The sequence below is a fragment of the Tripterygium wilfordii genome, chromosome 9, assembly GCF_013401445.1.
Source record: "Tripterygium wilfordii isolate XIE 37 chromosome 9, ASM1340144v1, whole genome shotgun sequence".
Taxonomy (NCBI): Eukaryota; Viridiplantae; Streptophyta; class Magnoliopsida; order Celastrales; family Celastraceae; genus Tripterygium; species Tripterygium wilfordii.
This window is the reverse complement of record NC_052240.1, coordinates 10,929,363-10,957,254: the sequence shown is the minus strand read 5'-3', so window position 1 is coordinate 10,957,254 and position 27,892 is coordinate 10,929,363. Positions and strand designations below refer to the sequence as shown.

Sequence of the window (27,892 nt, the reverse complement as noted above, 5' to 3'; positions counted from 1 at the left end):
CTTCCAAATATACTTTAAAATTTTAATTGTATTATTGTTGGATTCAAATATTTATATTTATAATAATAAAAGCTCCATGTGTGTAATTAATGGAAATTTACCAATCAACAAAGGTAAAATATTTATTTATATCCTTCAACTATCACAACTTTCTAAAATATTTATTTTATCCTTCAACTATCACAACTTTCTCGATTCTACCCTCAAATTTTAGAAATTTCATTTTTATCCTTGGAGTTTCTTTAAGTGCTCATTTCTGTCTTGAGCCAACTTCTAACTAGAAATTAGACAGAATTTGCCGATGTGGTATCTCTTCTCCCTGCGACATGTACACATAACATGATGATGTGGCAAAATAAAGTTTATTTTTAATTAATTTTTACACCTGTGAAATAAAATAAAAAAGAAAATTTGAATCAACTATAAAACCGGGATCAAAGAAATTTCCCTCGGATGTACTGATTTTAGTTATAAAATTGTAGGGTTTGCAAAGCAAACGTTACTAACAATAAAATTCTAGGATTTTATCAAAAAAATTTACGTACTCTGATCTGGAAACATTTTTATAATCATGATTATTTACTATAATTTAAAAAATAATTTTTTTCATTAATCTATAATAGACAACAGTCATTCAATTCAGTTGGCGGTGCATGAATGGATGTTAATTTTGTTGGCTAATTGATGCATAAATTATTACTCTTTTTTTAATCACAAAGAGGAAAAACTTTATTCAGTAACCATTATGGGGTAAGAAACCCATACAATGTCAGCCATAATAAGATCATTACACGAGGAAGAAGGAGGTGAAATAAGAAAATGAACACCCATAGGTAAATTATAAGCATAAGACGCAAGATAGTCTACACATTGGTTCGCTTCGCAAAAGACATACTTGACTATTACTTGTCAATTTGATTTGTTCATGAAGGTCTGGACACGGTCCACTAAGTGCATCAAAGTATTCATAGGGATGGTAGAGCTAGTAATAAAATCATTTGCCAGCTTGGAGTCCATCTCTATGATGACCCTCCTATACCCCAACTCCCAAGCATAATTCAACCCAATAAGAACTCCCCATAACTCAGCACAAGGGACAGAACAACTACCTATGTTCATGGCAAATCCTGCCATTCAATTCCCAAGATTATCACGCACTATACCCCCAGCAATAGCTCAGTTCAACGCAGTCTGAATAGCACCATCCGTATTGACCTTAATCCAACCATTCTCTGGAGGAATCCATCTAACCAACTTCTCGATCTTCAAGCTTCTTTTCCCAACCAATCTACCCACAACCTCATTTGAGTAGATGAAACTTTTGACTTTAAGCAAAATAACCTGCATCGAGTTATTTTGCTTAACCAAATGAGGTCGTTTTGTCTCTCCATGAGATCCCCATATAAAACAGTGACAACACTTCTCCAACTCTTCACAAGTAGTCACTGGAAGTTTAACTGTTTGCATAGTATAAATTGGCAAGGCAGAAAGAACACTTTGAGTGAGGGTAATCCTGCCCGCTAGAGATATAATATAAGCTTTCCGATTGCTAAGATGAGAGTTAACTTTATCAAGCAAATATTGGAAGGAGTGAATTCCACTTTTTTCATAAAACAAAGGCACTCCAAGATATCTCTCTAAATTATTACTTTTTTTGACATAATGTAATTTGATCTCAAACTCTAACTAACTGTGCACAACACTCATCTACAACAAAAAAATGTCAATATAAATAGAAAAGGAAATCAAATTTGATTGGCGTATTACTTTCACTGACAAGGAAGGTTGTGTATTAATGCAAAACTAAAAGATGTATCAATAAAATAGAGATCCAAGAAGCTTGGGCACGGTGTTAAATTTATGGGCATGAGAGCAAAAATTGAAGAATATAGGGGCATTTCAGGGAAAAATAGATATAGTCAGAGAGTTCAAGATTTACAAACGTTGTTGTTAAATATCATGAAGTCAGCCTGTTCGCGTGATTTCAATTACATTTAGAGTTCATTTCGGTTCCTTGTTCAAAAGAGACCAAGAGAAATCCCACCCTCTTCTTCTTTTTCGCTTGATTTTCCGTTTCTTTGAAGCCAGTGGATGGGATAGCTCATTCCGGTTTTAGCTCTTCGAAGGGGATAGAAGACAACGGTGCCGTTTTTTCGTTCGACTGACAAGTATGGCGCAGAAGCTCCAGCAGCAGCTGAAGGAGGTGGGATCGAAGCTCGAGACGCCTCCGTCCTCCAAGGACGCTCTCATTAAGCTCTTAAAGGTAAGCATTTATCAATTTCACAACTTAATTATCTAATTCTTCGAGTTAATTTGTAATTTTATAGCAATTGCTTTGGAATTCTTTTGATTGAAGTACATGGTTCTTTCGGGGTAGTTACTTCCTGTTAAGTGTCTGGGGTGCAAAAGAGGAGTGGGGTGAGTAAATTACGAGAGGAATGATAATTTTGGGGCTTTGTCGTTTCTTTTGTGGGTGGGTTACTTAGAGCCTAATTGCGTTGCACTCTCAAGACTGGACTTTTGATTTCTCGGACATTCCAATTGTCTTCGTTTGAGGGATAAACGGTGGCCTTTGGTGATTTTGGCGTTTTTAGGAGGTGGAATTCATTAAATTTCTGCTACTAGATGGAAGTTTCGTTAAATTAGGGCTAATTCATGCAGAGTTTGTTGCAGTTTCAAAGATCCTCTCTTCTTTTTTAGTGAAGCTTTCTGGAAGTTAATAATTTGTTATAGATAATCAGATTATGGTTTGGTAAAATTAGAAATTTCTTTTGGTTTAAATTTTGGGAGAAGTGAAAAGAAAAAGACTCGAAATTCATGGTTGTTTGAATTCAATGGAGTATCTTCTCAGTTTTTTGAAGGTTGGTTTGCTTTCAGAGTTAGGCTGCTTGGCCAATTACTTTTACTGGGATGCAAAATTTTATGTTTAAATGTGCTAGTTCAGATATTTCTTCTATCTCAGCACAGCAATTATTTGCAAGCCTTCATGGCTAAATTGGCAGGGGTGCAACTTAGAGGTCACATGTTCAATTCCTGGAAATAGTCTCTCTACATATTATGTGGAGGTAAGGTAGGCATACATCTTGCCTGTCCCTGACCCCGCCCAATGCGAGAGCCTTGTGCATGGTTGTTGTTTACCTTTTAAAAGGCGAGCCTAGTGGTAGAATTGCATGGGTGCAACCTAGAGGTTATAAGTTCAATTCCTGGAAGCAACCTCTCCACATGTTGTGCGGGGTAAGACCTGCGTACAACTTGCATGTCCCTGACCCGCCCATCGTGAGAGCCTTGTGCATAAGAGTTGTTTACCTACCTTCATGGCTATTTGTGTATCTTAAGTAGTTCCATGCATTTGTGGAAAAAAATCCTTATATAATGAATCATTGAGGAGTTTATTGCTGATGACATTATTGTTACAGATGTTGGTTAGTTAGCAGGATTATTTGAGGATTGTAGCAGGTCCTCAATGGGGGGTTAACGGCCCTTGAATTGGCTCAAAAAACATGATTTCACAGTCCACTTTATGCTAAGAGGGTTTCTGGTTTTCTAATAATATAAATGAAGAATTTTTTTCAGTATGAGATTTTGACTTTTAGATAATGATGCTTCACTTTTGCACTTCCACGTAATTGGGATGTGCTCTTTTCATTCACTCATGATGTTCCTCTAGGAAATGGAAAACTCGGTGTTAACAAAAAGGCAAAATGCTCATGTGCCAATGCCATGAGGCACTGGTGTGTGTGAATTATTCTGCTTTCTGTTTGAAGTTAGGTTTTCTGTTTGATTGGTTGTACTTACATTCAAAACCCCCAGAAAAAGTTGCATTCAAAAGAGTAAGTCTTGAAACGAATTTTTCCCCTTTCTGCAGCAAGCTGCAGCAAGCCTTTTGGAGATAGAACAATCACGATCTGCTTCAGAGTTGGAGCCAATGCAGCTTTTTCTTAATTCAATTGTCAAGCCTGAATTGTTGAAGCATCATGATAAGGATGTAAAGCTTCTTGTTGCAACCTGTATTTGCGAAATAACCCGGATAACTGCACCTAATGCTCCATATAACGATGATGTCCTAAAGGTATATTTCTTCCGTGAAGATCTACTCTTTCCATTAGCTTACATGCTCTTGTTTTGCCTATTATTTTTGAAATTGTAGTTAACGTGATTCATCATCATCATCATCATCATCATCATCTGAGCCTTTATGGGGTTGGCTACATGAGTCTATGTGAAAATCAACGGGAAGCCACTACGTGTAGTTAACGTGACTGATTTGGGATATATTTGCAGGATATTTTTCACTTGATTGTGGGCACTTTTAGTGGGTTAAGCGACGCTGGTGGTCCCTCTTTTGGAAGAAGAGTTGTCATTTTGGAAACTCTTGCGAAATATAGGTCGTGTGTTGTTATGTTGGATCTTGAATGCGATGATCTGGTGAATAAAATGTTCACTACATTTTTTACAGTTGCCAGGTGTGTTTTATTTCATAATGTGCTTCTGTTGATATTGATCCTAGCATGCTTCGATTGTCATTTTCCCCTAATATTTGAAATTCATTTATTTTAGTTTATCATTTCTTCTTTCTCATTGGTAAATAATAAACACTTTTTCATTAATGGGATTTCCTCATACTCTGTGTGTGTCTCTAAGTGCTTATACGTGGACAAATTACATACTTAATGGTTACCTCTTTCATACACTCTTATCTTGATGAAAAGAAGGGTGTAATGATGCTACTTTGCCTGTAGCTTTTTTCTTGTTCTTGTTAGCATTTGGTGGGAATTCATCCTCAAGATATCGTATTAACTTTCCTCCTAAATGTTGGTGGGTATATGTTTATATATAAAAAAGTTGCATTGTGCTTTTCATTGCATTTTCTTTGAACTGTTACTGTGTTATACTGAAGTAAATGATTTCATAATCACCACTCTTGGGTTTTGTATCATGCAGGGATGATCATCAAGAAAGTGTTTTATCATCAATGCAAACAATTATGATTCTTCTCCTGGAGGAGAGTGAGGAAATCCGAGAGGATCTTTTGTTGGTTATATTATCTGTATTAGGCCGTAATAAACATGTACGTTTTTCTTCTCGTCTGTAAATGCAAATGATTTTTTGTAGTCTATGCACTGGTTGTCATCCTGGTTTGTGATGCCTAATATCACAACTTTTTCATTAATTATTTATGAAGTCATTTGATTTTTTTTTTGAAATTGTAATGCTAGGATATGTCCGCGGCAGCAAGGAGGCTTGCGATGAATATCATAGAGAATTGCGCTGGAAAACTTGAAGTTGACATAAAACAGTACCTCATATCATCAATGTCTGGAGATAGGCCGGCGAATAGTCAAATTGACTACCATGAAGTCATCTATGACATTTATCGTTGCGCTCCTCAGATCCTATTTGGAGTTGTACCATACCTCACTGGAGAGCTTTTGGTAATGAGAAATATGTTACTCAAGATTTCTGTATTTCTCAACGCATGTGGCTTTTAATTTCCTTGGTTTCATTCGAATTTTAAATTTTCCTGCCAAAATGTCTTCCTGATCATGCCATTCATGTTCATGGTCCTCACATTCCACATATCAAATTGTAATGCTTTTTGAAGGTCACATCTAGCCCTGCTTTGACTTAATATTTTGTCATGAAAATGAGCCATTTTGCCAGTATTCTTTCATCTATGGTAGTTACAGTAATGCGAATTCATTAGAGGTTCTTTGTAAACTTAGTATTACTCCCATTCCCAAAGTTTCAACCTCTCTTTTAATTGAATAGATTCTAAGCATAAGATTCCTATCACTGCAGACTGATCAGCTAGACACTCGTCTAAAAGGTGTGAGGTTAGTTGGAGATCTCTTTGCGTTACCCGGTTCCAGTGTCTCTGAAGCATTTCGTCCAATCTTTTTAGAATTTTTAAAAAGATTGAGTGATAGAGTTGTTGTAGTACGGATGACTGTCCTTGAACGTGTCAGGAGCTGTCTATTGACGAGTCCTTCGAGAGCTGAGACTCCTGAAATAATCTGTAAGTACATTGAGTTAGTCTATGTATTTTTATGTTCATGCATACAAGCATATATCATATATGCATTTATTTAAGTATGGGCATACTGATTTTAAATGTTTTCAGCTGCCCTTTGCGATCGATTGTTGGACTATGATGAGAATGTGCGAAAGGAAGTAGTTTCTGTGATTAGTGATATGGCATGTCATGCCCTGGATTCCACTCCAGTTGAAACTGTAAAACTAGTTGCAGAGCGACTTCGAGATAAATCTGTATGCATGCCTTTTCTGTGATACTCTTGGTGGTTATGTTTATCAAACTATGCAGCAAACCCTAATTATAGAATGATTTGGTTTTCCTTCCCAAAAATCCAGCTACTTGTTAAAAAATATGCCATGGAGAGATTGGCTGAGATATTTCGAACTTATTGCATGAGGTGCTCTGATTGCTCGACTGATCCTGGTGGATACGATTGGATTCCTGGGAAGATTTTGAGATGTTTTTATGACAAAGATTTCAGGTAAGACTTCCAAGGTTGCATTTTGCGCATGATGGTTTTTTTTTGCTTTGTTATTTGTAACTCAGTTTCTTCTAGCCAAGTTCAATGACAGTTGACACCTCTAAATGATACAAACTGTTTGGGCTAAAGTATTGACCAGTTGATAATTTAAATGCCACATGGGCCTTAGGCTTTGAAGCAGCTTGAGTTGTGAATTTAGTTCTCTAGGTTCTTGGGTGTTTTGTGCTTTACAGGCTTTAAATGGTGAGTCATTATGTTGGCGCAAGAAAGATTTCCCTATGTAAGTGCTAGCAAGATTTAGTTATCTGCTAGGAAGCACTGACTCGGCAAAATGGTTGCCGAGTCCGCGTCCCCTGCGCACTCAGTTCGCCCACGCCTTCGACTCGCCGAAATGCGGCTGAGACACGCGTTGACCGCGTCTCAACAGTTGGACTTGCAGAGACACACCTCCGACGCGGGTAAGATGCGGGACTGACTCGGTATTTCACTTAATTCACACGACAGAAGCTTAAAACTCAAGAATCGACCCTCTCCTTCTTCGTCGTGACTTCTCCGCGTGAGTCGTTACTCACTGCTACGACTGCTTTCGCCTTCTCTGGATCAGCTTCTCTGGGTCGACTACTGTGTAAGAAAGTGGAGAAGAAATCCATCTCTGGATCAGCTTCTCTGGGTCGACTACCGTGTAAGAAAGTGGAGAAGAAATCCATCTCTGCCTCTCTGGATCAGCTTCTCTAGTTCAGACTACCGTGTAAGAAAGTGGAGAAGAAAAAGTGAAGAGGAAACAGTTGTATGACACTATCAATTACATTATAAAATTTAATATATTATATATAACATATAATATATTTGATGGGATGGGACTTGGGAGTATGGGAGAGAAAAGGTTTGATAATATATTTTTTATATATTATATATAATATACTTAATGGACAGAAAGAGTTTGAATGTTTGACTTGTATATAATATACTATAAATAAATATGTGTATATTATATATTTGGATGTAATAAATGTATATATTATTGGATGTGTGTAAATATATATGTATAAAATATACGTAAATATTTTTTATTTGTCGAGTCCTCCCGCACTCAAATACAGGATTCTTTGAGGTTTTGCGAATCCCCGCGTTCCCGCACCCGCATTCCGTGTCCCCGCATCCGAGTCGGTGCTTCCTAGGTTATCTGTCAATGGGAGGACTTCTTAGTTCTCAATAAGGGTAGGTTGCTAGTAATATATTCAGAGATGCGAAGTGTAAGAATTATTCTGGTGATTTGAACTTCATGTATCCATAAAAAGGCTGCGCTGATGTCCATTTTCCTAATGTTTCATACTCTTGACTCTTTCTGGCCATAATTATGAAAAAGTTACAAAATTTCTTGGGTATGGATGCTTGACTTCGTCCCCTTTTCACTTCTTTTCCAAAATTATTTTTTTGGTGGTGAGCTTATTATTTACACTGTTCTAGAAAATAGTATATTATTTACACAAGTGGCCTAGTGGGAACCAGTTCCATTAGATTGTACCTGTGACGGTAACAGTCATCACTCCTAAAGCTAATTATCGTGATTCTAGTTATTATTCAGAAGATCAGGTCGTGGTGCATGGTAAAAGCTTTGCGAAAATTTTCTCCTTTTGCTTAGTTTGTGTTTATACCCTGTGTTTTAAACTCGCTAATGTGTTTTGCAGATCAGATGTGATTGAGTCTGTTCTATGTGGGTGTCTTTTCCCTACGGAGTTCTCAATCAAAGATATAGTAAAATGTTGGGTGAGAGTGTTCTCTAGATTTGACAGAGTTGAGGTGAAGGCGCTTGAGAAAATAATGGAGCAGAAGCAAAGGTATGTTATGGTGCTTGAACTGGCCTTTCCATATGGCCTACTGTATGTATGATAAATTATGTGTTTGATAAATCCTGGGGATCTTGGATTGCAGGTTACAGCAAGAAATGCAGAGGTATCTGTCTCTACGGCAGATGTACCAGGTTTGCAAAATTTAGACATAAGGACTGTTTGGTAAAGCATATATAAGCTAGCGTAAACTTCTTTATCGAACACACATATACACTAGTGTAAACGTTCAAAAATATAAGATTCACCAACGACCTTATTTCAAAAATACGCTAGTGTATGGTAAAATTGTCAAATATGAGCTAGCGTCAACTTTAAAAATATTATGACATCTTATAAGCTAGCTTATTTTTCCCAAATATAAGCTCTACCAAACGGACCCTAAAAGTTGCTAATCTTAAGTATAAAATGCTGGACTGCTGGTACTGATATCGAAACTAAGGAAATTTATTTCATTCACATGCAGGATGGGGATGCCTCTGAGATCCAGAAAAAAGTAATGTTCTGCTTTCGCATCATGTCTCGCTCATTTTCTGAGCCTTCAAAGGCAGAGGAGAATTTTAATATTCTTGATCAATTGAAGGATGCTAATATCTGGAAGATTCTGACGAATCTTCTTGATCCAAATACTAGCTTCCAGCAAGCTTCTACCAGTCGGGTAAGCAACTAGGTGGAGGTGGCTAGCAGCATATTTGGATCCACAATGTGTGCCATTAAAGTGTTTTGATTGGATCTGAGTCACAAACAGGATTGAAAAACTGGATATTCCTTTTAAGACGGGCACTCTGTGTGCTATTAGCTAATTGGACTGCCAAGAACTTGTGAGGATTAGAATGTAGACTTGTACTCTGGTCATTTGTGCAACTTCCAACTTTTTGGTGTTAAGTCCTCCTGACATCACATCCTCAACTAAATCCTTCCCCCTTACCACCGCTTCTCATAGCATCACAATTTCTGTATGGCCTTAGTGATGCTCATCAAGGTCACTTCCTTTCATATTGTAGTATGAGCCCTGTCTCTGTCAACTTACCGTCATTCCTGCTGTCATGACGTATGCCCTAGAAGCTTCCCACTATCAATTTCAGCCATCTGACTCTTTGTTGGAACTAAGTTTGCCCACTTGTAATCTCTTATTGTTGTCATTTCTCTTTCTGTTATAGATGTCAATCCAGTCATCATCTTCAACAATTATGTATTGATGGTTAGAAGTTTGTATTGATAGCTCATATTTTAGCATCACAAGTGGTAGGCATTATCTTCTAGCTTCGGCACCTTACTGACACTCCACACTACTCTTTACAACTGCCTCCATGTTATTTTTTCATTTGTTGACATCCCATCCCACCATACCCAACACCTGTAACTGTTGCAAATACAGTCCAATGGTGGAGGACCAGTTTACTTGTCTCAACTGATTACACTGTGCTTTTTTTTTAATATGTAGCTCAATTTATTTTTTCTGTGGATTGGCTTATTCATATCTTATTTTGAAATTCTCAGGATGATTTGCTGAAAATACTTGGTGAGAAACACCGACTTTATGATTTTCTGAGCAATCTCTCCATGAAGTGTTCATATTTGCTTTTCAACAAGGAGCATGTGAAAGAAATTCTTCTGGAGGCTGCTATGCATAAAACTGGTGGCCATACACAAGATACTCAATCTTGCATGGATCTGCTGGTGGTAAATACCTGTCATTCCTACATCTTGAGTATGGCAAATAGATTCCCCCCCCCCCCCCCTCCCCCAACCATCAAACAGAAGTCTTGCTGCACTCTTTGCAAAAATTCTGTCTTTAGCCATGGTTCTGTGGCTTAAATAGATCAGTTATGTTCCCTTTGTGTTTAACTTTTGTCGGCATGTAAATATGTAATTTACAATTCTTATGTTGTCTTTTATCTTTTGCCCTCTTTAAAATTCATTTTAAAGAATCGAGATGTTTAATTGACCAAATTGTTTGTGAATTTGTATATTAACATATTTGAGTACATTTCCCCTGACGGATTTTCAGATTCTTGCACGCTTCGGCCCATTTTTACTCAGTGGAGTTGAGGAACAGCTGGTAACTCTTTTGAAAGATGACAATGAAATAACGAAAGAAGGCATTTTGCATGTTTTGGCGAGGGCTGGTGGTACCATAAGAGAACAATTAGCGGCTTCATCGAGGTGCAGCTGTGGGAAAGTATCACTTGTTAAACCCAGTTCCTGACATACATGCTTATGATCTTCCTGTTACTTTTATGCAGTTCAATAGATCTTATATTAGAGAGGCTATGTTTAGAAGGTACTCGACGACAGGCCAAGTATGCTGTACATGCCCTAGCTGCAATAACAAAGGATGATGGACTAAAGTCCCTTTCTATTTTATACAAGGTTTTATTTTACTATTCAATGTAGTGGTATTCTAATTATCTTAATATCCATTTTTGTTGCCCCATCAACTACTTGTACCCAGATCATGGGAATGTCCATCTTAATGATAAATGTTGGAATATGCAGAGGTTAGTTGACTTGCTGGAGGAAAAGACCCATTTACCTGCTGTCTTACAATCTCTGGGATGTATAGCGCAGACTGCCATGCCAGTATTTGAAACACGAGAAAGTGAAATTCAAGAATTTATAAGAAGCAAAATTCTCGGATGCCATAGTGTATATATTCATGTCCTTCCATATGTTTCAGTTACCTCCTCCCTATATCTATCATGCAATTTTGTCATGCTTAAGTATGTGTCATTGTTTCAGAAAGAAGAGGATGACATGCAAGCAAGTTGGGATGACAGAAGTGAAAACTGTTTGTTGAAGGTTTGTTATTTTTTTTTATGAATATGGAGACTGAGTTCTTATGAATATCTACTTGATAATGTCTCACATAGATTTACACTGAGATTTTTTTGTCACACAGATATATGGGATTAAGACGTTGGTCAAGAGCTACTTGCCTGTCAAAGATGCGCAACTTCGGCCTAATATCGATGACCTTATTGGAACTCTTAGGAGTATATTATCGTTCGGAGAAATATCAAAAGAGACAGAATCAAGGTATACTTGCTGATGTTTCTTGGATGTCTTGCTTGGTAAGTATTGCTGTTTTGGTAGTCAATTGGGATTTCACTCACAATTGTGTGTTTTGTTAAGCAGTCCTATTGATAAGGCCCATTTGAGGCTAGCCGCTGCAAAGGCGGTTCTACGTCTGTCAAGGCACTGGGATTCTAAGATACCTGTTGATGTCTTCCACTTAACCTTGAGGACCCCTGAGGTGAACAGTCCTATCGATAAGGCCCATTTAACTCTTTATATTTCTTGGACTATTACAGTATAAGTTATTGCTTTCATGTTAACAGTTCTTTCCCCCCCTACTTTTGGTTCCTGTAGATTCCTTTTCCTCAAGCAAGGAAACTATTTCTGAACAAAGTTCATAATTACATAAAGGATAGACTATTGGATGTAAAGTATGCTTGTGCCTTCTTATTCAACAAGACTGGATCCAAGCCCCTTGAATGTGAAGAGGTATATCTACTGGACATGTTTAATTCAATCTTATTCTGAACACCTAAGTCATTGCCTATTATTACCGTCAATATGGCATGCATCATAAAATTTTATCGGTTGGATCTTAATATTTATTTGAATAGCAGGAGAAGCAGAACCTAGTTGACATTATTCAAATGCAGCGACAAGCAAAAGCACGGCATCTCTCTTTGCAAAATGATGCAAATTCATTGACATCTTATCCTGAATACATTCTTCCATTTTTGGTTCATGTTCTTGCGCACCATTCGTGTCCTAATGTCGACGAATGCAAGGATGTCAAAGCATTTGAACTACTTTACCAGTTAAGTTGAATTCCACCTGAAACTAAAGAGACAGTAGTCGTCAATTTATTCTCACATACTTTTTCTTCTCCTCCTCTTTCTTTAACATTTAACGATTACAACCCTAACACTGTCTACTATACTGTTAACATATGTGCAATGACTGAACTACCCTTACATATTCTAACACTCCCCCTCAAGTTGGAGCATAGATGTCAATCATGCCCAACTTGTTACAAATATTAGTTATCCGACTCCCTGGTAGAGGTTTAGTAAATACATCAGCTATTTGATCTCCAGTCCTAACATGTTTAAGACAAACCATTCCTTGTTGGAGTTTCTCTCGAATGAAATGACAGTCAACCTCGATATGTTTTGTACGTTCATGAAACACTGAATTAGAAGCAATGTGAATAGCTGCTTGATTATCACACCACAATTGCATAGGAGCTGAGTCCTTCATACCAATCTCCTCAAGTAAGTGACGAACCCACATAAGTTCACAAATAGACTGAGCCATGGCTCTATACTCAGACTCTGCACTTGATTTTGCAACCACACTTTGCTTCTTACTTTTCCATGATATCAAATTCCCGCCAACAAAGACACAATAACCTGTAGTAGACCGTCTGTCTATAGGACAACCCGCCCAATCAGCATCCGAGAATCCTTCCACTCCAATGTTATTGTGATCTTTATAAACAACCCCACGACCTGTTCCTTCAACTCTAATGTGACCATGATCCTGATAAACAATCCCACGGCCTGGAGCACCCTTAAGGTACCTTAAAATGTGAATTACTGCATCCCAGTGAGATGTCCGAGGAGATGACATAAACTGACTAACCACGCTTACTGGAAAAGCAATGTCTGGCCGTGTCACTGTAAGATAATTAAGTTTTCCAACTAATCGCCTAAACTGTTCTGGATCAGCAAGTAGAACACCATCTTCAGCAGCCAATTTCACATTAGGCACCATAGGTGCCTCACAGGGTTTAGTATCAATCAACCCTGTCTCATTGAGTATATCAAGTACATATTTTCTCTGAGATAGAAAAACACCTTGCTTACTACGTGACACTTCAATACCCAAGAAATACCTGAGAGGTCCAAGATCCTTTGTTTGAAATTTGGTGTGAAGAAAGGACTTGAGAGCAGTAATACCCATACTATCACTCCCAGTAATCACAATATCATCAACATAGACCACCAAAAGTATACAACCTAGCTCAGATTGTCTGTAGAAAACCGAATGATCAAGAGCACTCCGGCACAATCCAAACTCAATAACCACTTCACTAAATCTACCAAACCAAGCGCGAGGAGATTGTTTCAACCCATATAATGATTTCCGAAGAAAACATACCTTCCCAGACTCCCCCTGAGCAACAAACCCGGGTGGTTGCTCCATGTAGACCTCTTCAACCAAATCACCATGTAAAAAGGCATTCTTAACATCTAACTGATGTAAAGGCCAATGGTAGGTAGCAGCCAGAGAAATAAACAATCGAATAGAAGCAATCTTGGCAACAGGAGAAAATGTTTCTAAATAATCAACACCATATGTCTGAGCATAGCCCTTTGCCACTAACCGAGCCTTCAAGCGAGCCACAGAACCATCGGGGTTCACTTTAACAGTGAAGACCCACTTACAACCAATAGCATGTTTTCCATCTGGGAGGGAAACAAGATTCCAAGTACCATTCTCCTTAAGAGCAAACATCTCATCTTCCATTGCCTGCCTCCACCCAGAATGAGAAAGAGCCTCTGAAATAGACTTAGGAACAGTAACAGAATCAAGAGAAGAAATAGTAGACCGAGAAACAAGAGATAGACCTTTATAAGAGACAAATGAAGAGATAGGATAGGTACAAGATCGTTTACCTTTACGGAGAGCAATAGGTAAATCAGGACTAGCATCAGAAGCTAGAGAACTCGGATCTGGGGAGGAAGAGACAGGTAGAGGCTGAGTGTCTTGGTCTGTCCTAGGTGCCACAGAAGAATCCACTCGAGGTGTCGAAGGATGGTGCCAGCTATAACGAGAATATGTTTGAGTGATGGGAGGACGAGAAGACTCAAGAGAAGGATTAGGTTCAGATATACGGTAGACAAGAAACTCATCCTCGGGAACAAAAGAAGATGTAGAAGAACCACTACCATAAGGAGTAGACTCAAAAAATGTAACATCAGCTGAGATTAAATATCGACCTAGATCAGGAGAAAAACAACGATACCCTTTTTTATGACGAGAATATCCCAAGAAGACACATTTCAGAGACCGCGGGTCAAGTTTAGTGATTTTAGGTCGGACATCTTGCACAAAACACACACATCCAAATATACGTGGAGGAAGACAGAAGAGAGGTTGAGAAGGAAACATAAGCGAATAAGGAATACTACCATCAAGAATCGAAGAAGGCATACGATTGATTAAGTAACATGCGGTATGAACAGCATCAGCCCAAAATACCTTAGAAACCTTCATATGAAATAATAGAGCCCTGGCAACTTCCATCAAATGACGATTCTTTCTTTCAGCCACCCCATTTTGTTGTGGGGTGACAACACAAGATGACTGATGAACAATGCCATGTTGAACAAGATAAGAAGAAAGAGAGTTAGAGAAATACTCTTTGGCATTATCACTACGTAAAATCCGAATAGAAGCATTATTCTGAGTTTGAACTTCAGCATGAAAAGCACAAAATATAGAATACAACTCCGAACGATTTTTCATTAAATATAACCAAGTTACCCGAGTAAAATCATCAACGAAAGTGACAAAATAACGAAATCCAGACTGAGATATAACAGGACAAGGACCCCAAATGTCTGAATGAATCAACTCAAAGGGGGACGCAGCCCGTTTATGAACTCGAGGAATGTAAGACGCTCGATGGTGTTTGGCAAATTGACATGCCTCACACTCTAATTGAGACACTGAACCTAAAGACGGACAAAGACGCTTTAAAACTTGTAACGAGGGATGACCAAATTGACAATGCAGCTGATAGAATGAGGTAGTACTAGTGGAAGCAACTGGCCGTGGCACTGGTGAAGCTTCAGCAGCAAGAACGTATAGACCATTAGACAAACGACCTCTACCAATAACCTTCTTCGTCACCAGATCCTGAAACATACAATGATCAGGAAAGAAGTTAACAGAGCAGTGCAATGCTTGGGTGATTCGACTGACAGATAATAGATTAAAAGGGAAATGAGGTAAACACAAAACAGAGGAGAGAGATAAAGTGGAAGTGGGCGAGGCCGTACCACTACCAAGCACAGGAACATTTGAGCCATCGGCTAGAATGACATTTGGTAGAGTGGGGGAGGACTGAAATGAAGAAAGGATACCTGTATTGCTAGTCATGTGGTCGGTGGCTCCGGAGTCAATGACCCAATCACCGAAGGACGAAGAAAGACAAGCAGTTGGATTACCTGACTGAACAAGGGTGGCAGCAGACTGGGTAGCTTGAAATTGAGTAAACTGAGCATATTCATCAGCCGATATCAGAATATGGCCATCAGGTTTGGATGCTATGGAAGAAGACACAACTCCGGTAGGAGTAGGCAAAATACCCTCCTGAGTAACGGCATTAGCAAACCGTGAAGAAATGGATGGTTTACCATTCAATTTCCAACAATTCTTTTTCAAATGACCTTGCTCACCACAATAATAACATATCCTTAGACCTCCACGTCCTCCATTATCACGGCCACCACCACGAACTCCTCGACCACCACTACGACCACCCCTATTACCACCAGCTGGTGGTGTCCAACCCAATAAAGCAGAGGTATCACCAGAAACAGCAGATACTCCCGAGATGTCATTACCAGAATCCTTACAAACTTTGCGCAAGCGAGAGAATGCTTCAGCTAGGGAAGGTAACTCTGGATCAGTAAGTAATTGAGTACGAGCAATCTCATACTGCGACTCCAACCCAGCAAGGAAACACTGAACAGCGACCTCTTCCTGTTGGGTCTGCATTTTCTTCACATCAGCTGTAATAGGATACAAAGTCCTCATCTCTTCAAATTTGGTTTTGAAGTCAGTGTAATATTCAAGTAAAGATCGTCCCTTCTGATCTGCACGATATACCCCAGCTAGTAGCTCATGAACATGAAACAGATTTTGCTTACTAGAATACAATGTTTCTAAATATGTCCACATCTCCTTGACACTATCACAATGCCCAATCATATCATCTACAGAATTTTCCATAGTATTTTGAATTAAAGTGAAAAGTTTATCATCTTCCTTCTGCCATTGTGCCTTGGCCTTCAGCTCAGTCGGTGCATCCTCGGTCAAGTGTTTCTCCATATCAATACCCGAGAGATATCTTCTAATAACTCGTTTCCAGTGACCATAGTTTGTACCATTTAATTTCCTGTCTGTGATACGATACGAGGTTGGGATGATTTCTGCAACAGCTTTCTTTTCACTAGTCTCAGCCATGATTCACACAGAATCAAGCAAACCCTTGAACAACGCACAATAACCTCCACCACAATCTGTCCAAAACAGAGACAACAGCAAACCTCCACCACAATCTGTCTAAAACAGAGACACACCAACAAACCTTCACCACAATCTGTCTAAAATAGAGACAGCAGCAACCAGCAACCAGAAATTTAACACACGCACAATACCAGCAACCAGCAACCAGAAATTTCACACACGCACAATACCTCTACCACAATCTGTCTAAAACAGAGACAGCAGCAACCAGCAACCAGAAAAGGAGAAGCACACACCAGGAGAGAAGAAATACTAGCAACACTCGCGCTAGAAACCCAGATCGCGATAGAAGTGCGCAGCAGAAACTCGCGATGTAGGTACCCAGATTTGCACTGATAAACTGCAGCCGATGATCACCATGTGCAACCAGCGAGCCAACCCGGCTCCGATACCATGAAACTAAAGAGACAGTAGTCGTCAATTTATTCTCACATACTTTTTCTTCTCCTCCTCTTTCTTTAACATTTAACGATTACAACCCTAACACTGTCTACTATACTGTTAACATATGTGCAATGACTGAACTACCCTTACATATTCTAACAACCTAATACTTTGTTCCTAGTATTCCTACTTGAACTTCTATTTAATAGATGCTGGCTGAGAGAGGGGATACTATTGGTATAATGCATGCCTCACTCGATAAATTTTTTTACTATGTCCTTGTTTTGAGATTGATGCAGTACAAGGTTATTAGTAGTTTATTTAGTAGCAGAGTAGATGGGTCAGTGCGGGTGTATTCTTTCAGTTAGTTATTAGCACTTCTATGTCATTCGTGCGTATGTGGTCTTCACGGTCAAGGGTTTCATGCAGTTGAAAGATATTTTACTCGTATTTCTTGCTCTTTATGTGTGTTAGTGACAGACTTTATCTATTTTGTTATTCTATTCAGTTGGCATTATTGATTTCCTTAAGTGTGTGGTGGTGGGATATTTAAAATCATGTAAGTTGGGTTCATTTTCCAGCTTGCAAATACACTCATGTTTATTGGGATCAGTTTTGACAAATGCTCTTGCACAGAGTCCCGTGTGACCCTCTAGATGGAGCACCTTCACCATGGGGGAGTTGCACTGTTTTGTCCTTTTAAACGTTGTATGAAGGACCTTGTGCCATCACCGGCTTAAACACTTTATAGCAACTGGGCCTATTTAACCACTTCAATACTCAACCTCTTGGGAGCTGTAATTTGTAGTTGGCCAAGCGGGAGCTTTCAGTTTCACTTTAAAATAAAGCATATAGAAGAAGCTGCTGACAGAAACAACAATAAAAACTAAAAATAGAAAGTTGCTTGAACCCGTAAGGCGAGCTCTGCTGTGTGGATGTAGGTTCATTAAACTAATTATGTCTTTTACAGGCAACTGCACGTAATTCTATCTATGCTTCTGCAAAAGGATGAAGATGTTATGTCAGAAGCTAGTACCAACAAGGAGAAGGAGAGTATCTGTGCAGTTATCTCTATCTTCCAAAGCATCAAGTGCTCAGAAGATATAGTCGACGTGGCAATTTCCAAGGTTGGGAAAAAAGTATATTTGACTTTTATCATGTTTTCTGCTGTTTAGTTTATGGTCCTGCAACCATTATTCAGTGCCCTTAGGAGCAACTGGCATTTGACATTTGTCTCAACAGAACAACGTCGTGTTTTTTGCAGAATTCACATGCTATTTGTGACCTCGGGCTGTCAATTACCAAACGTTTTTTTCAAAAGGATGATGATTTACAGAAATTAACCGCAACAGTATCCTTGCCTGCAATGCTGTACAAACCAATTGAAAAGACAGAGGGGGATGAATCTCTGGTAAGTCACCTTCCTCTTTAATGTCACCAGACAAGGTATTAGCTTCATTCGAATAGGAGGGAATCACGGGTTCTTTGCATTTTTTTCTTCTTCTTTTTTTTTTTAAAAGTGGCACCGTACCGCATAATTTTCTTGTTTTAACATATATAGTTTCGTATTGTTTTCTTTGAATCTAAAGGTCCGTTTGGAGGAGAGGATAAGGCTCCATATAGTATAAATTATAAAAGTTGTTCCCTCTGGGGGAACATGTGGCATCTAAATTTCTGTGGCTCTTTTAATGCAATCTGGTCAAGATAGTAGATTCCTGATTTCTATTTTTCAATATCTTTTAAATGTGGTGCTTGAAGGTGGATATTACCTGTGGAGGTAACCTAGCATATCGATTATCTCCCTCCTTCCCTGCCTTTCTGTAAGATCAAGTAATGACACAACCCAGATAGAATATACGTGCCCTATTAAGTCAGGAAAAAGGAAAAAGATGGAAATTTAATTTGCCAGCAGATTATACTTTTTAATTGTGTTTGTATAGTAGTCATTTTCCCCCCACAATTTGCTATTATTTTGACAGATTTTGATTTGATAACATGCGTTTTAATTCCATTTTGTATACTGGATAGGCGAGTGGGGGCCAGACATGGTTGGCTGATGAGAATGTTTTATCTCACTTTGAATCACTAAAGTTAGAAACTGAGGAAGGGGTAAGCTCTAATTCTTTAAAAGTTTTTATAGAAAATGATATTAGTGCTGGGTGTGTACTTTCAATCTTTCATTAACTTCTGAAACCTTTTATCCAGTTACATCAGATTAATACTGAAACTGCCGAGGATGAAATTCTGAAGGACAGTGAAATCGAAGGGAGTGAAGTGCCTCTGGGAAAAATCATAAAACGTTTAAAATCTCAGGGAGCCAAGGCAGGAAAGGCCAAGATGAACAAGTCCTCACCAACAGAAGAGAATAATGATGATGTTGATATCTTGAAGATGGTGAGGGAAATAAATTTTGATAATCTAGACTCATCTAGTAAGTTTGAATCAAGCAATGGTCACAAGCATATTCCCAAGCCGAAGATCAAATCAGATCCGGACCATAAAAAAGTTGGAAAAAGAAAAGCTAGTGGCCCAACATCTATTCCAGTCCCTAAACGCCGCAGATCATCTGGATATTTCAGATCACCAAATAGTACGTCAAAGGATTCTTTACAAGCTTCAGCGGGTGCTTTGCCTCAGGCAAGAGTTTCTCCATCTGAAGTGGCTGTCAACTTTCAATCTGATTCGGGGGACAAAAACTCTATGCCAACAAACTTGGTTGAAAGCACTGAGTCAGATTTGTTGGTGTCATGCATCCGAAAGAATCGTAGCGTTTCATCAAAGCATAAAAGTAAAGTTTCTGATTTCGCCTTCACTGATAAGGCAAATGAAGATGGAGAAACTGATGATAGTGATATGATGGTGAAATATTTATTGTTTAATTACTTCTTGATTTACCCTTCCTAATCCTTTTTGGAAGCACTTGTAAATGCCTATTTCTTTTCTGCTTCTTGCAGAAGCCTACGATGGAGTCTGATCAGGCCAACACAACTAATGATGTTAAGTCTCCCAGTGGATCCACCAAAAAGAGGAAAAGAAGAAGCGTTGCAGGATTGGCAAAGGTGAACACTTTTTTGTTTATTCTGACTATTATTAAATTCTTTCTCGTTAAAGCTCAATTGGTTTTGCACTTTTGCATTTACAAGCCAGTTGGGTTTGCATTTATAATAGCTTTGCTATTTTGCTTCACAATGCTGTGCTAATATAGAGCCTTTATTGAGTAGCGTAAAGTATATGATAATTGTCATTCTTGCCATTGTCTTTTGGTAGCTTAAATCTTTTATTGCTTTTCTTTTTTTTTTCTTTTCTACTTCTTTATGCTCCCTCACAAATTTTTTGTTTTCTATATTTCAATTGCTGATAGGTGTGAAATTCAAATTAAAAATAATTTTGACCTTGTCAATTATTAGAGTCAGTAAAGTCGCAGCGACAACTGCAAGAGTGTCCTTTCAATTATTCTTGTAACAAGATAGTGGTGATTTAATAGTTTGATTAGAATCTTTTAGTGATTTAATAGTTTGATTAGAATCTTGTACTGTTTCCCCATCTATTGACGGAATTGATTTTATAATTGATCTTAAAGGGGCTGTTTCTTTTCCACGCTATCTTCAATATCCATCCTTTTAAATATACTCTGTCCACTTCAGCATGCTCTTGATAAAATGATTTGAGTAAGCTGAAATTAAATTTGGTTTTAATTCTCTGGTCCAATTTCATTATGTAAAACATAATCATGCTGTTATATATATTCACGTACGTGTGTCTTGTTATGCTAAGCAATTTTCTTACCAGCTTCTTTATTTATTTTTACTATCTATTCTTCTGGCTTATCTCTCTTACACCAACTATAAAACCACCGATACCTTCTAACATAATATTTAACGCTTCATTTTTTATTTTCTCAGTGCACAACAAAGAAAGCTGGTATTGACATTGAGAACTTGATTGGCTGTAGCATCAAAGTTTGGTGGCCCATGGATAAGCAGTGAGTATCTTTTTGATTATGATGCAGAACACGAAATTAAGAAAATCTCATGTTTGCTATTCAATTAATATGGAAGGAGAAATAAATATACATGATCTGGATTTAGAGATAAGGTTTCCGAGATATATTGGTCATGTTGTGATATCTAAGGGATTTGATTTTAGAAACCTTCTGTATCCCATTTATATGAGTGCTACTGCATTAGGTTCCCTTGAACTTTTTCCCATTAAATTCATATGAATTGGTATATCATATATGCATGAATTCCTGCAGTAATCATTTGATCGTACGTTACTGGGTATCGGATTTAGCTGCATGATAGTTCCTTTCTCTATGCCATCCCGTTTTATTGTTCTGTCAAGGCCAATGTTTTTTTGTAGAGTTTCTTTCATCTGACATGGAGCTTAGTAAAAAGTTATCCATCCAAGTTGCTTTGCATATCATCCTTACCTTAAGGTTTGGGCCTTCAGTTGAGTTACCATTGAACCATTTTAGACAGCTCTATAAACAAGACTATTATGAGAGATGCTACTTCCCCTGCACTCAATTGTTCTGGTTTTGTTCTGCCTTTCAACATGTTGACTATGCTTACTTCTTGTCATTGTTGTATCCCGTAAGCAGATGAACATTTCTGTATAATATGGACTTGAATACTTTGGCGATGATTTTCCTCACTGCTCAAAATGGCAGGTTTTATGAAGGCATTGTCAAGTCTTACGACCCCATAAAAAGGAAGCATGTGGTAAGCTTCACCTTTGCTGATCTCATTATGAGAGATCTTACCTGTAGTCATCCATGACTTTCTTGATATTACATATTTTTGAAATCGTTAGGTAAAATATGAGGATGGAGATGTCGAAGTCCTCCGTTTAGAGAGAGAGCGGTGGAACCTTGTTGACAATGACCGCAAGTCTACAAAGGTCAAATCTTCTTTCCTGTTATTATTTCATTGAAGTTTGAAAGTTATCGCATGGTTTATGGTAAATCAACAGCTATTGATTAATTAGTTATTTTTCCATATTATGTGCAGAAACCAAGTTCATCGAAGCGTCCCGTTTCTACAGGAGTGTAAGTCTTTAGACTAATAATTTTCTCAAATTGACAAATTTTCATTTCCATTATCTAGTGAAAATTGATGTCTGCATAAGTCTATTTGCAATATTCCCGTGCTTTCTTTTGTCTGATGGTGTGGTTTGTGGCGGTGGTGATATTTAGTATCATTTGATATTTTGTTCTTTCTTGCATCTCATTTACACCGGTGGTGCTATATATAGTACCATGTGATGCTTAGGTTAGGGATGTATCTTTTGCTCTTCTTGCATCTCATTTTTGTCGGAGGTGCTATAGATCATGTGATGCTGAGTTTGGGGATGTATCTTCTGTTCTTTCTTGCATCTCATTTACACCGGTAGTGCTATATATAGTACCATGTGATGCTTAGGTTAGGGATGTATCTTTTGCTCTTCTTGCATCTCATTTATGTCGGAGGTGCTATAGATCATGTGATGCTGAGTTTGGGGATGTATCTTCTGTTCTTTCTTGCATCTCATTTATTGTCATACAGGGCGTCTGTACGTACACAAAAAACTTCAGGTGGTTCTCGTCAGGATAAGAAGTCAATAAAGCTGTGAGTCATACTTTTTTCATCCCAATTGCAATTAATGCTTATTTAAGTTTCTAATCTGGATTATGAATAAGTGTATTTTCTTATGTAGAGTTAAAGGAAAACGAACTCCAAAGAAAAACTTGAAGCATGGGCAAAAAAGCGCATCAAAAAGTAATTTCTCTGAGGCCAAGGACAAAGGGGATTCTGATTTATCTAATCCTGAACCCTCCCCATCATCTAAAAGTGATTATGTAAAATCAGGTGAAATGTCTCTTTTTATTTCTCATTATTATGTCATGAAAATGACCAAGATTTCCTATTATCTTCCTTTTTCTTCCCAATCTCGTGACTGATCATAATTGTTGAGGTCTATTAATTTTGATTTGTTGCAGTTTTCTAAAATGGTTGTTTCTGCGGTGAACAAGGATTTGCATGTGATCACGAAAAACATGTGTGTGTGTGTGTATGTGTGTGTGTATATATCTGAAGCTCGAATTGTTCGAGTATGGAAAATTGAGGGGTGGAGTGAGCAGACTAAATTTCTGAATATTGCGTTGATGTTTTGACAATTCAGGATAGGCTGAACAAGATAGAAATATTGCGTTGACCAAAGGACAATGCAGGGTTTGAGGAATTCTAACACTTATGTTTCAGAAGCTTTAAGAATTTTCTCTTTTTCTGGAAATTACTTAGAAATTTACTTATTATATACACTGATTATCAATGAAGAAGTACCTTGAATTCTGGGAATTGTATTTCTTAGATCTCACAGCAGGTCTTTTTGTGGATCTTTGAATCAGCCACAAATACATATGTACTAAGACAAGATTTATGCTATAGATCTGTGTGAATTTGTGTGTTATTTAAATAGTGACCTTCTTATGTATATAGAAGTTGCTTTTTGCATCACATACTCACAAAATTTGGCACATCCTTACCAGAGAAGACGTGCTGGTCTTTTTTGTAATGTCACATTGTTCTCTTGCAGGTGATATGCGTGGGGAGCACACAGAAAGTGTGGATGACAACCCAAGAGACGTGGAAGAATCCGATAAGGAAGTGACATCAACTTCTGGGGAAGCATTGGAAGTCAGAGGTATGGTTCCTAGCCAAATAGAAGAATCAGATGGAGAGGAAAAATCAGAATCCACAGGAAAAGTTGATGAGCCTATAAAGGGCAGCCCACAAGATGCTAAAGATCATGATGCTCAAGAGGAATTTTTGTCGGAAGGGAAAGAGGCTGATGAATCAAATGGAGCCTCTACTGAATCAGATGAAGACGAACCCGATTTTGTAGAAAAGGAATATATGAATCCAAGGAAATCCGACATGGAATTGTCTAGTCTTCCAGATGTTGAAGATGCTGAGATCTCTGACTCTGATGATGAGCCTCTTGTAATCATCCTCAGACTCTCTGCTTTTGGTCTCTAAATTACTAGTATGCAAAGCCAGCACCCATTTAATCTTAATGCAACTTCTTTTGTTTCTATGGAATGCAGAGTAAGTGGAAGAACAAGGTCGGGAAATCAAGACCAAAGCAATAAGCATTGGCCTCTAAATCATTCAGCATGAAGAAACTGTGGAAATGCAGTTGAACTTGAATGTCAGAGTCAAGTGACTCCTGATTTGTTGGTGGAAGACAGCTGACGATAAATGAAGATGGATGCCCATTGTGTGAAGATAATAATAATAGATGTATGAAGCAGATGCTCATAGCATGTAAAATTAACAGTGGAGATCCTGAGGATTAGATACAAATAATGTTATTAGCTGCATATGACAGAATTTGGATGGTGAAGGGTTTAGCAAGCAGTGCATTTCTGTGGTAGTTGGTAGTGGTAGATGTTGAATATTGAATTGAATTGTCTTGGGATTTTGTTGCATCTGTCTAATTGACCAAGTAGAAGATAGGTGACGTACAGTTATACCTCTTTTGGTAATTTTACCTTTTGGTTATTTTTTTCTTTTTGTGCCATATTATGCAATTTGGTAGTAGGAAGGAATGCCATGCAATTTGGTAAATGGTAGTAGGAATGCCATGCAATCATTCAGCATGAACAAACTGTGGAAATGCAATGTGGTGGAGAAACTTTGTGCACTCAAACCTTGCATACTTCTTATTGAACAGAATAGATATTGTAGACTAAATCTACAAACCACTAAACGAGTCAAAAAAATTAAAGAAAGTGTATATAATATATGAACAAAACAGTCACAGTATTTTTTAAACTGTCAACATTTAATGGAGTATTTTAAATTTACGTAATTGGAGTGACTCTTTCTTAATCTTGTCAAATACTTTCAATCGATACTTTTTATGGCATGCATACAAAAAATATGGAAAGCTTCAAATATTGGAATTCTGAGCTAGCTAGGGTTTTGAAATGAATAAATCATGACCTTTTAAATACGCACTGACGCACACAAGGGTAAGACTCGGACCAGGTATGGTCTTGCTTTGACATGAGAAGGAAGACCTGGTCTATACTAGGTTTTGTATCAAGACAGATATATAATTCCCCTTTACGGACAGGTGGCCGTGAAGCTCATTATTAAACTAATCCCATTTTTGTGTCTTCTACCTGTAATTGCCGGTGCATCATCCACCTCTGCTTGCGCGTCTGATCCTTTATATATCCACCAGTTTATCCTGCTTGTTAATCTAAACAGAGGGTAGAGTTGGTTCCTAAAAATGGAGTTTTCAGTTTGATAGTTTTTCTTCTCCTTTCTGGGTTTGTTTCGCTCTCATTCGTTTGTTACTGTGTCTGGTAAAGGTTTTTTTTTTTTTTTTTCCCTAGTTGGATTTAAACTGACTTGTGTCACTCGCTTTTAGGGCTTCCTGTTGAGTTTTTTATTTAAGCAATTGCGAAATGGGTTCTCTCTAGTTTCGAGCTCTTTCTTGTCCTGCATCTCTTGCCTTCTTCCTCATACAGGTATTCAGTTTCTCTCTCCCTCTTCATTTGTGTGTGTGTGTGTGTATATATATATATATATTTGGTTATTTTTATTCATCTTTCTGGTGTCTCTGACGAAAATCTGAGATTTTTCAATGTAGCCACATCAAGTTTAGTGTTTTAAGGAATTGATTATACTGCATTTGATCTTCATGTTAAAATCCTTAGCCGAGATGAGGGAATAGACTTTGTATAGATCCCGAGAGTTCTGTATCGCAAACTGACTAAATGTATTTTTTTTTTTTAAACTTGAAATTTCATTTTGATTATCAAGCTCTATTGAAGTTTTATAAAAATTTGATCTTTATTTTTGGGTTTTGCTGAGAAGTGAAGATTGACTTTGGGTAGATCCAAAAGTTTTATCATGTAATATTCAACTGACTAACTGTTTTTTTTTTTGTCTTCTTTTCTTTTTGTCAATGGATGGATTTCTCCTTGTGTGTTCATTGAGTTCTAGTTTTTCTTCTAGCTTTGGTACAGACAGAGTATTTCCTTCCAAGTTCTTCATTTCAATTGAGAAGATTAACTCTGCTCTTGGAATTCATGTTTTGACAGTGAGATTGTTTGGATCTGTTTTCATCATATCCGTAGAACTAAAACCATGGGTGAGGACTTAGGGGTGCTAAAAGTAGTGGTTGTGCAAGGGAAAAAGCTCGTTATCCGGGATTTCAAGAGCAGTGATCCTTATGTTGTCGTGAAGCTAGGTGATCAGGTAACTCTACTTTTCTTATTTCTCCAAGTACCCAAATCAGTGTTGCTTTTAACTGATGATATTATGTGAGGCGTGTTGGATTGTCTACAACTTAAATGCAGTGGCAAGATGCTCTTTCTGTTTATGTAGGATGACTGACATCCCACATTTGCTGTACTATAAATTGCGCAAATAACATCAAAAGAAAAGGGAACTATATTATTTGATCGGTGTTTGCTCCTGTTTTACGTGTAATAGGTTAAGGGTCTTCTTATTTTGGCATCAGTGTCTTGAACTTGGTTGCGAATGGTAGAACATGTATACATGGTCTTGTTCTAAGTAACTTGCTTGTTTCTCTTTCACCAGACGGCAAAGACAAAGGTTATCAACAGTTGCCTTAATCCAGTCTGGAATGAAGAGTTAACTTTCTCCCTCAAAGAACCTGTTGGAGTTTTAAGTTTGGTAGATCTCAAATTCTCTCTTTTTCTTTGTGTCATTGAATTCAGGCTCCAATTTATTTTCCATTTCCGAATTCTGAAGGAGTATTTTGAAGCCCAAATAGGGACTTTGTGTTGCATTCTTGTAACGAATGATCCAACTGCTCTTTACGCAGGAAGTGTTTGATAAAGATCGTTTCAAAGCAGATGACAAGATGGGGCATGCTCGCCTTAGCCTTCAACCAGTTGTCTCTGCCTCTAGACTTAAGCAGATTCTACGAGTATCCTCTGGTGAGACAACGTTAAGGAAGGTTGTCCCAGACACTGAGAACTGTCTTGCGAGGGAAAGCACTATTAGTTGTGTAAATGGTGAGGTGGTGCAGAATGTTTGGTTAAGGCTCTGCTCAGTAGAATCTGGGGAGATAGAACTGAAGATAATGCTAATCAATCCTCCTGGAAAAGCTTGAAGATAGTGCAGAATCTGACGATTGGGGATTGAAGGGTTAATTTGTGTTGTAATCTAGTCTTCCCTTTGATGTATCCCCTCCTTAGATGTTCCAAGTAGATTTGTATTGTAGTTTTGTTTGTAACGGCAAGCTTTTAAGCAATGTAGCTTGCTGTCTCAAGATGAATGAAGAAAACGTTGTTTCCTCTCAGCTTCTGTAAATTATTTCTTCCAATGTTTTGAATTTTGAGTGGATATGGATGGAATGGCTCTTTTTTTCTTCCTTTCCCAAGGGGAGATGGAATGACTCACAAATATGGAATCCATACAGGGGTAAATATGGAATTGTGGGATCTCGGAATATGCCCTGTGGGCCTGAATTTTGTACAAGATGGAATGGGCCGGGCTCTCTCCTTTGTTTTGGGCGCGGTTGCTCCTCTTTTGTTTTTTTTGTTAAGCGGTTGCTCCTTTTTTTATTTATGGGAAAATTAAAGATAAGTCATTCCTTGCAAAGCTTTGTTCCAATAAGACACGCCTAAAATTCTTATTCCATAAAGTACATGTAATTTGAATTAATATTTTAAAAATGATAAAAAGTCATAATATATGATTTTATTGTCTAAAATACCAATCATCTTTATCCTCAAACACGGCACATACCTCCTGCACGTGATGTCACATGCCTCCTGTATAT

The 27,892-nt window shown here is 37.9% G+C and overlaps 2 protein-coding genes across 6 annotated transcripts; both read left to right on the top strand.

Annotated features, from left to right (window-relative positions):
* Window positions 1–1,974: 1,974 nt before the first annotated feature.
* On the top strand, window positions 1,975–24,646 carry LOC120004803 (sister chromatid cohesion protein PDS5 homolog A-like). Of its 2 annotated transcripts, none has more exons than XM_038854111.1 (33): window positions 1,975–2,263; window positions 3,866–4,069; window positions 4,282–4,463; window positions 4,942–5,068; window positions 5,217–5,432; window positions 5,800–6,016; window positions 6,122–6,267; window positions 6,370–6,515; window positions 8,204–8,353; window positions 8,448–8,496; window positions 8,829–9,020; window positions 9,863–10,045; window positions 10,374–10,528; window positions 10,609–10,735; window positions 10,862–11,011; window positions 11,105–11,164; window positions 11,265–11,401; window positions 11,501–11,618; window positions 11,735–11,869; window positions 11,995–12,194; window positions 18,054–18,210; window positions 18,348–18,494; window positions 19,112–19,192; window positions 19,289–19,942; window positions 20,038–20,142; window positions 20,986–21,065; window positions 21,756–21,807; window positions 21,899–21,985; window positions 22,096–22,133; window positions 22,630–22,692; window positions 22,781–22,932; window positions 23,660–24,066; window positions 24,171–24,646. In XM_038854111.1, the coding sequence occupies exons 1-33, from the start codon at window positions 2,171–2,173 to the stop codon at window positions 24,213–24,215; spliced, it is 5,055 nt and encodes a 1,684-aa protein (XP_038710039.1). In that variant the 5' UTR covers window positions 1,975–2,170; the 3' UTR covers window positions 24,216–24,646. The 2 variants fall into 2 exon arrangements, with proteins under 2 accessions (XP_038710039.1, XP_038710040.1); XM_038854112.1 differs by having other exon boundaries at window positions 1,976–2,263; window positions 11,998–12,194.
* Window positions 24,647–25,104: 458 nt separating this feature from the next.
* Window positions 25,105–27,434, top strand: LOC120005242 (protein C2-DOMAIN ABA-RELATED 11). Of its 4 annotated transcripts, none has more exons than XM_038854770.1 (5): window positions 25,105–25,403; window positions 25,505–25,604; window positions 26,217–26,337; window positions 26,683–26,778; window positions 26,930–27,434. In XM_038854770.1, the coding sequence occupies exons 3-5, from the start codon at window positions 26,227–26,229 to the stop codon at window positions 27,218–27,220; spliced, it is 498 nt and encodes a 165-aa protein (XP_038710698.1). In that variant the 5' UTR covers window positions 25,105–25,403; window positions 25,505–25,604; window positions 26,217–26,226; the 3' UTR covers window positions 27,221–27,434. The 4 variants fall into 4 exon arrangements, with proteins under 4 accessions (XP_038710698.1, XP_038710697.1, XP_038710695.1 ...); XM_038854769.1 differs by having other exon boundaries at window positions 25,110–25,344; window positions 26,181–26,337; XM_038854767.1 differs by having other exon boundaries at window positions 25,110–25,403; window positions 26,181–26,337.
* The last annotated feature ends 458 nt before the right edge of the window (window positions 27,435–27,892 follow it).

Bases quoted from the DNA above. Each gene is read 5' to 3' on its own strand.
- LOC120004803 (XM_038854111.1), top strand. From the start codon at position 2,171: ATGGCGCAGAAGCTCCAGCAGCAGCTGAAGGAGGTGGGATCGAAGCTC. The intron at 9,021-9,862 runs GTAAGCAACTAG...TGAAATTCTCAG, and splicing joins AGCAAGCTTCTACCAGTCGG to GATGATTTGCTGAAAATACT. The intron at 10,529-10,608 runs GTGCAGCTGTGG...ACTTTTATGCAG, and splicing joins CAATTAGCGGCTTCATCGAG to TTCAATAGATCTTATATTAG.
- LOC120005242 (XM_038854770.1), top strand. From the start codon at position 26,227: ATGGGTGAGGACTTAGGGGTGCTAAAAGTAGTGGTTGTGCAAGGGAAA. The intron at 26,338-26,682 runs GTAACTCTACTT...CTCTTTCACCAG, and splicing joins TCGTGAAGCTAGGTGATCAG to ACGGCAAAGACAAAGGTTAT. The intron at 26,779-26,929 runs GTAGATCTCAAA...CTCTTTACGCAG, and splicing joins CTGTTGGAGTTTTAAGTTTG to GAAGTGTTTGATAAAGATCG.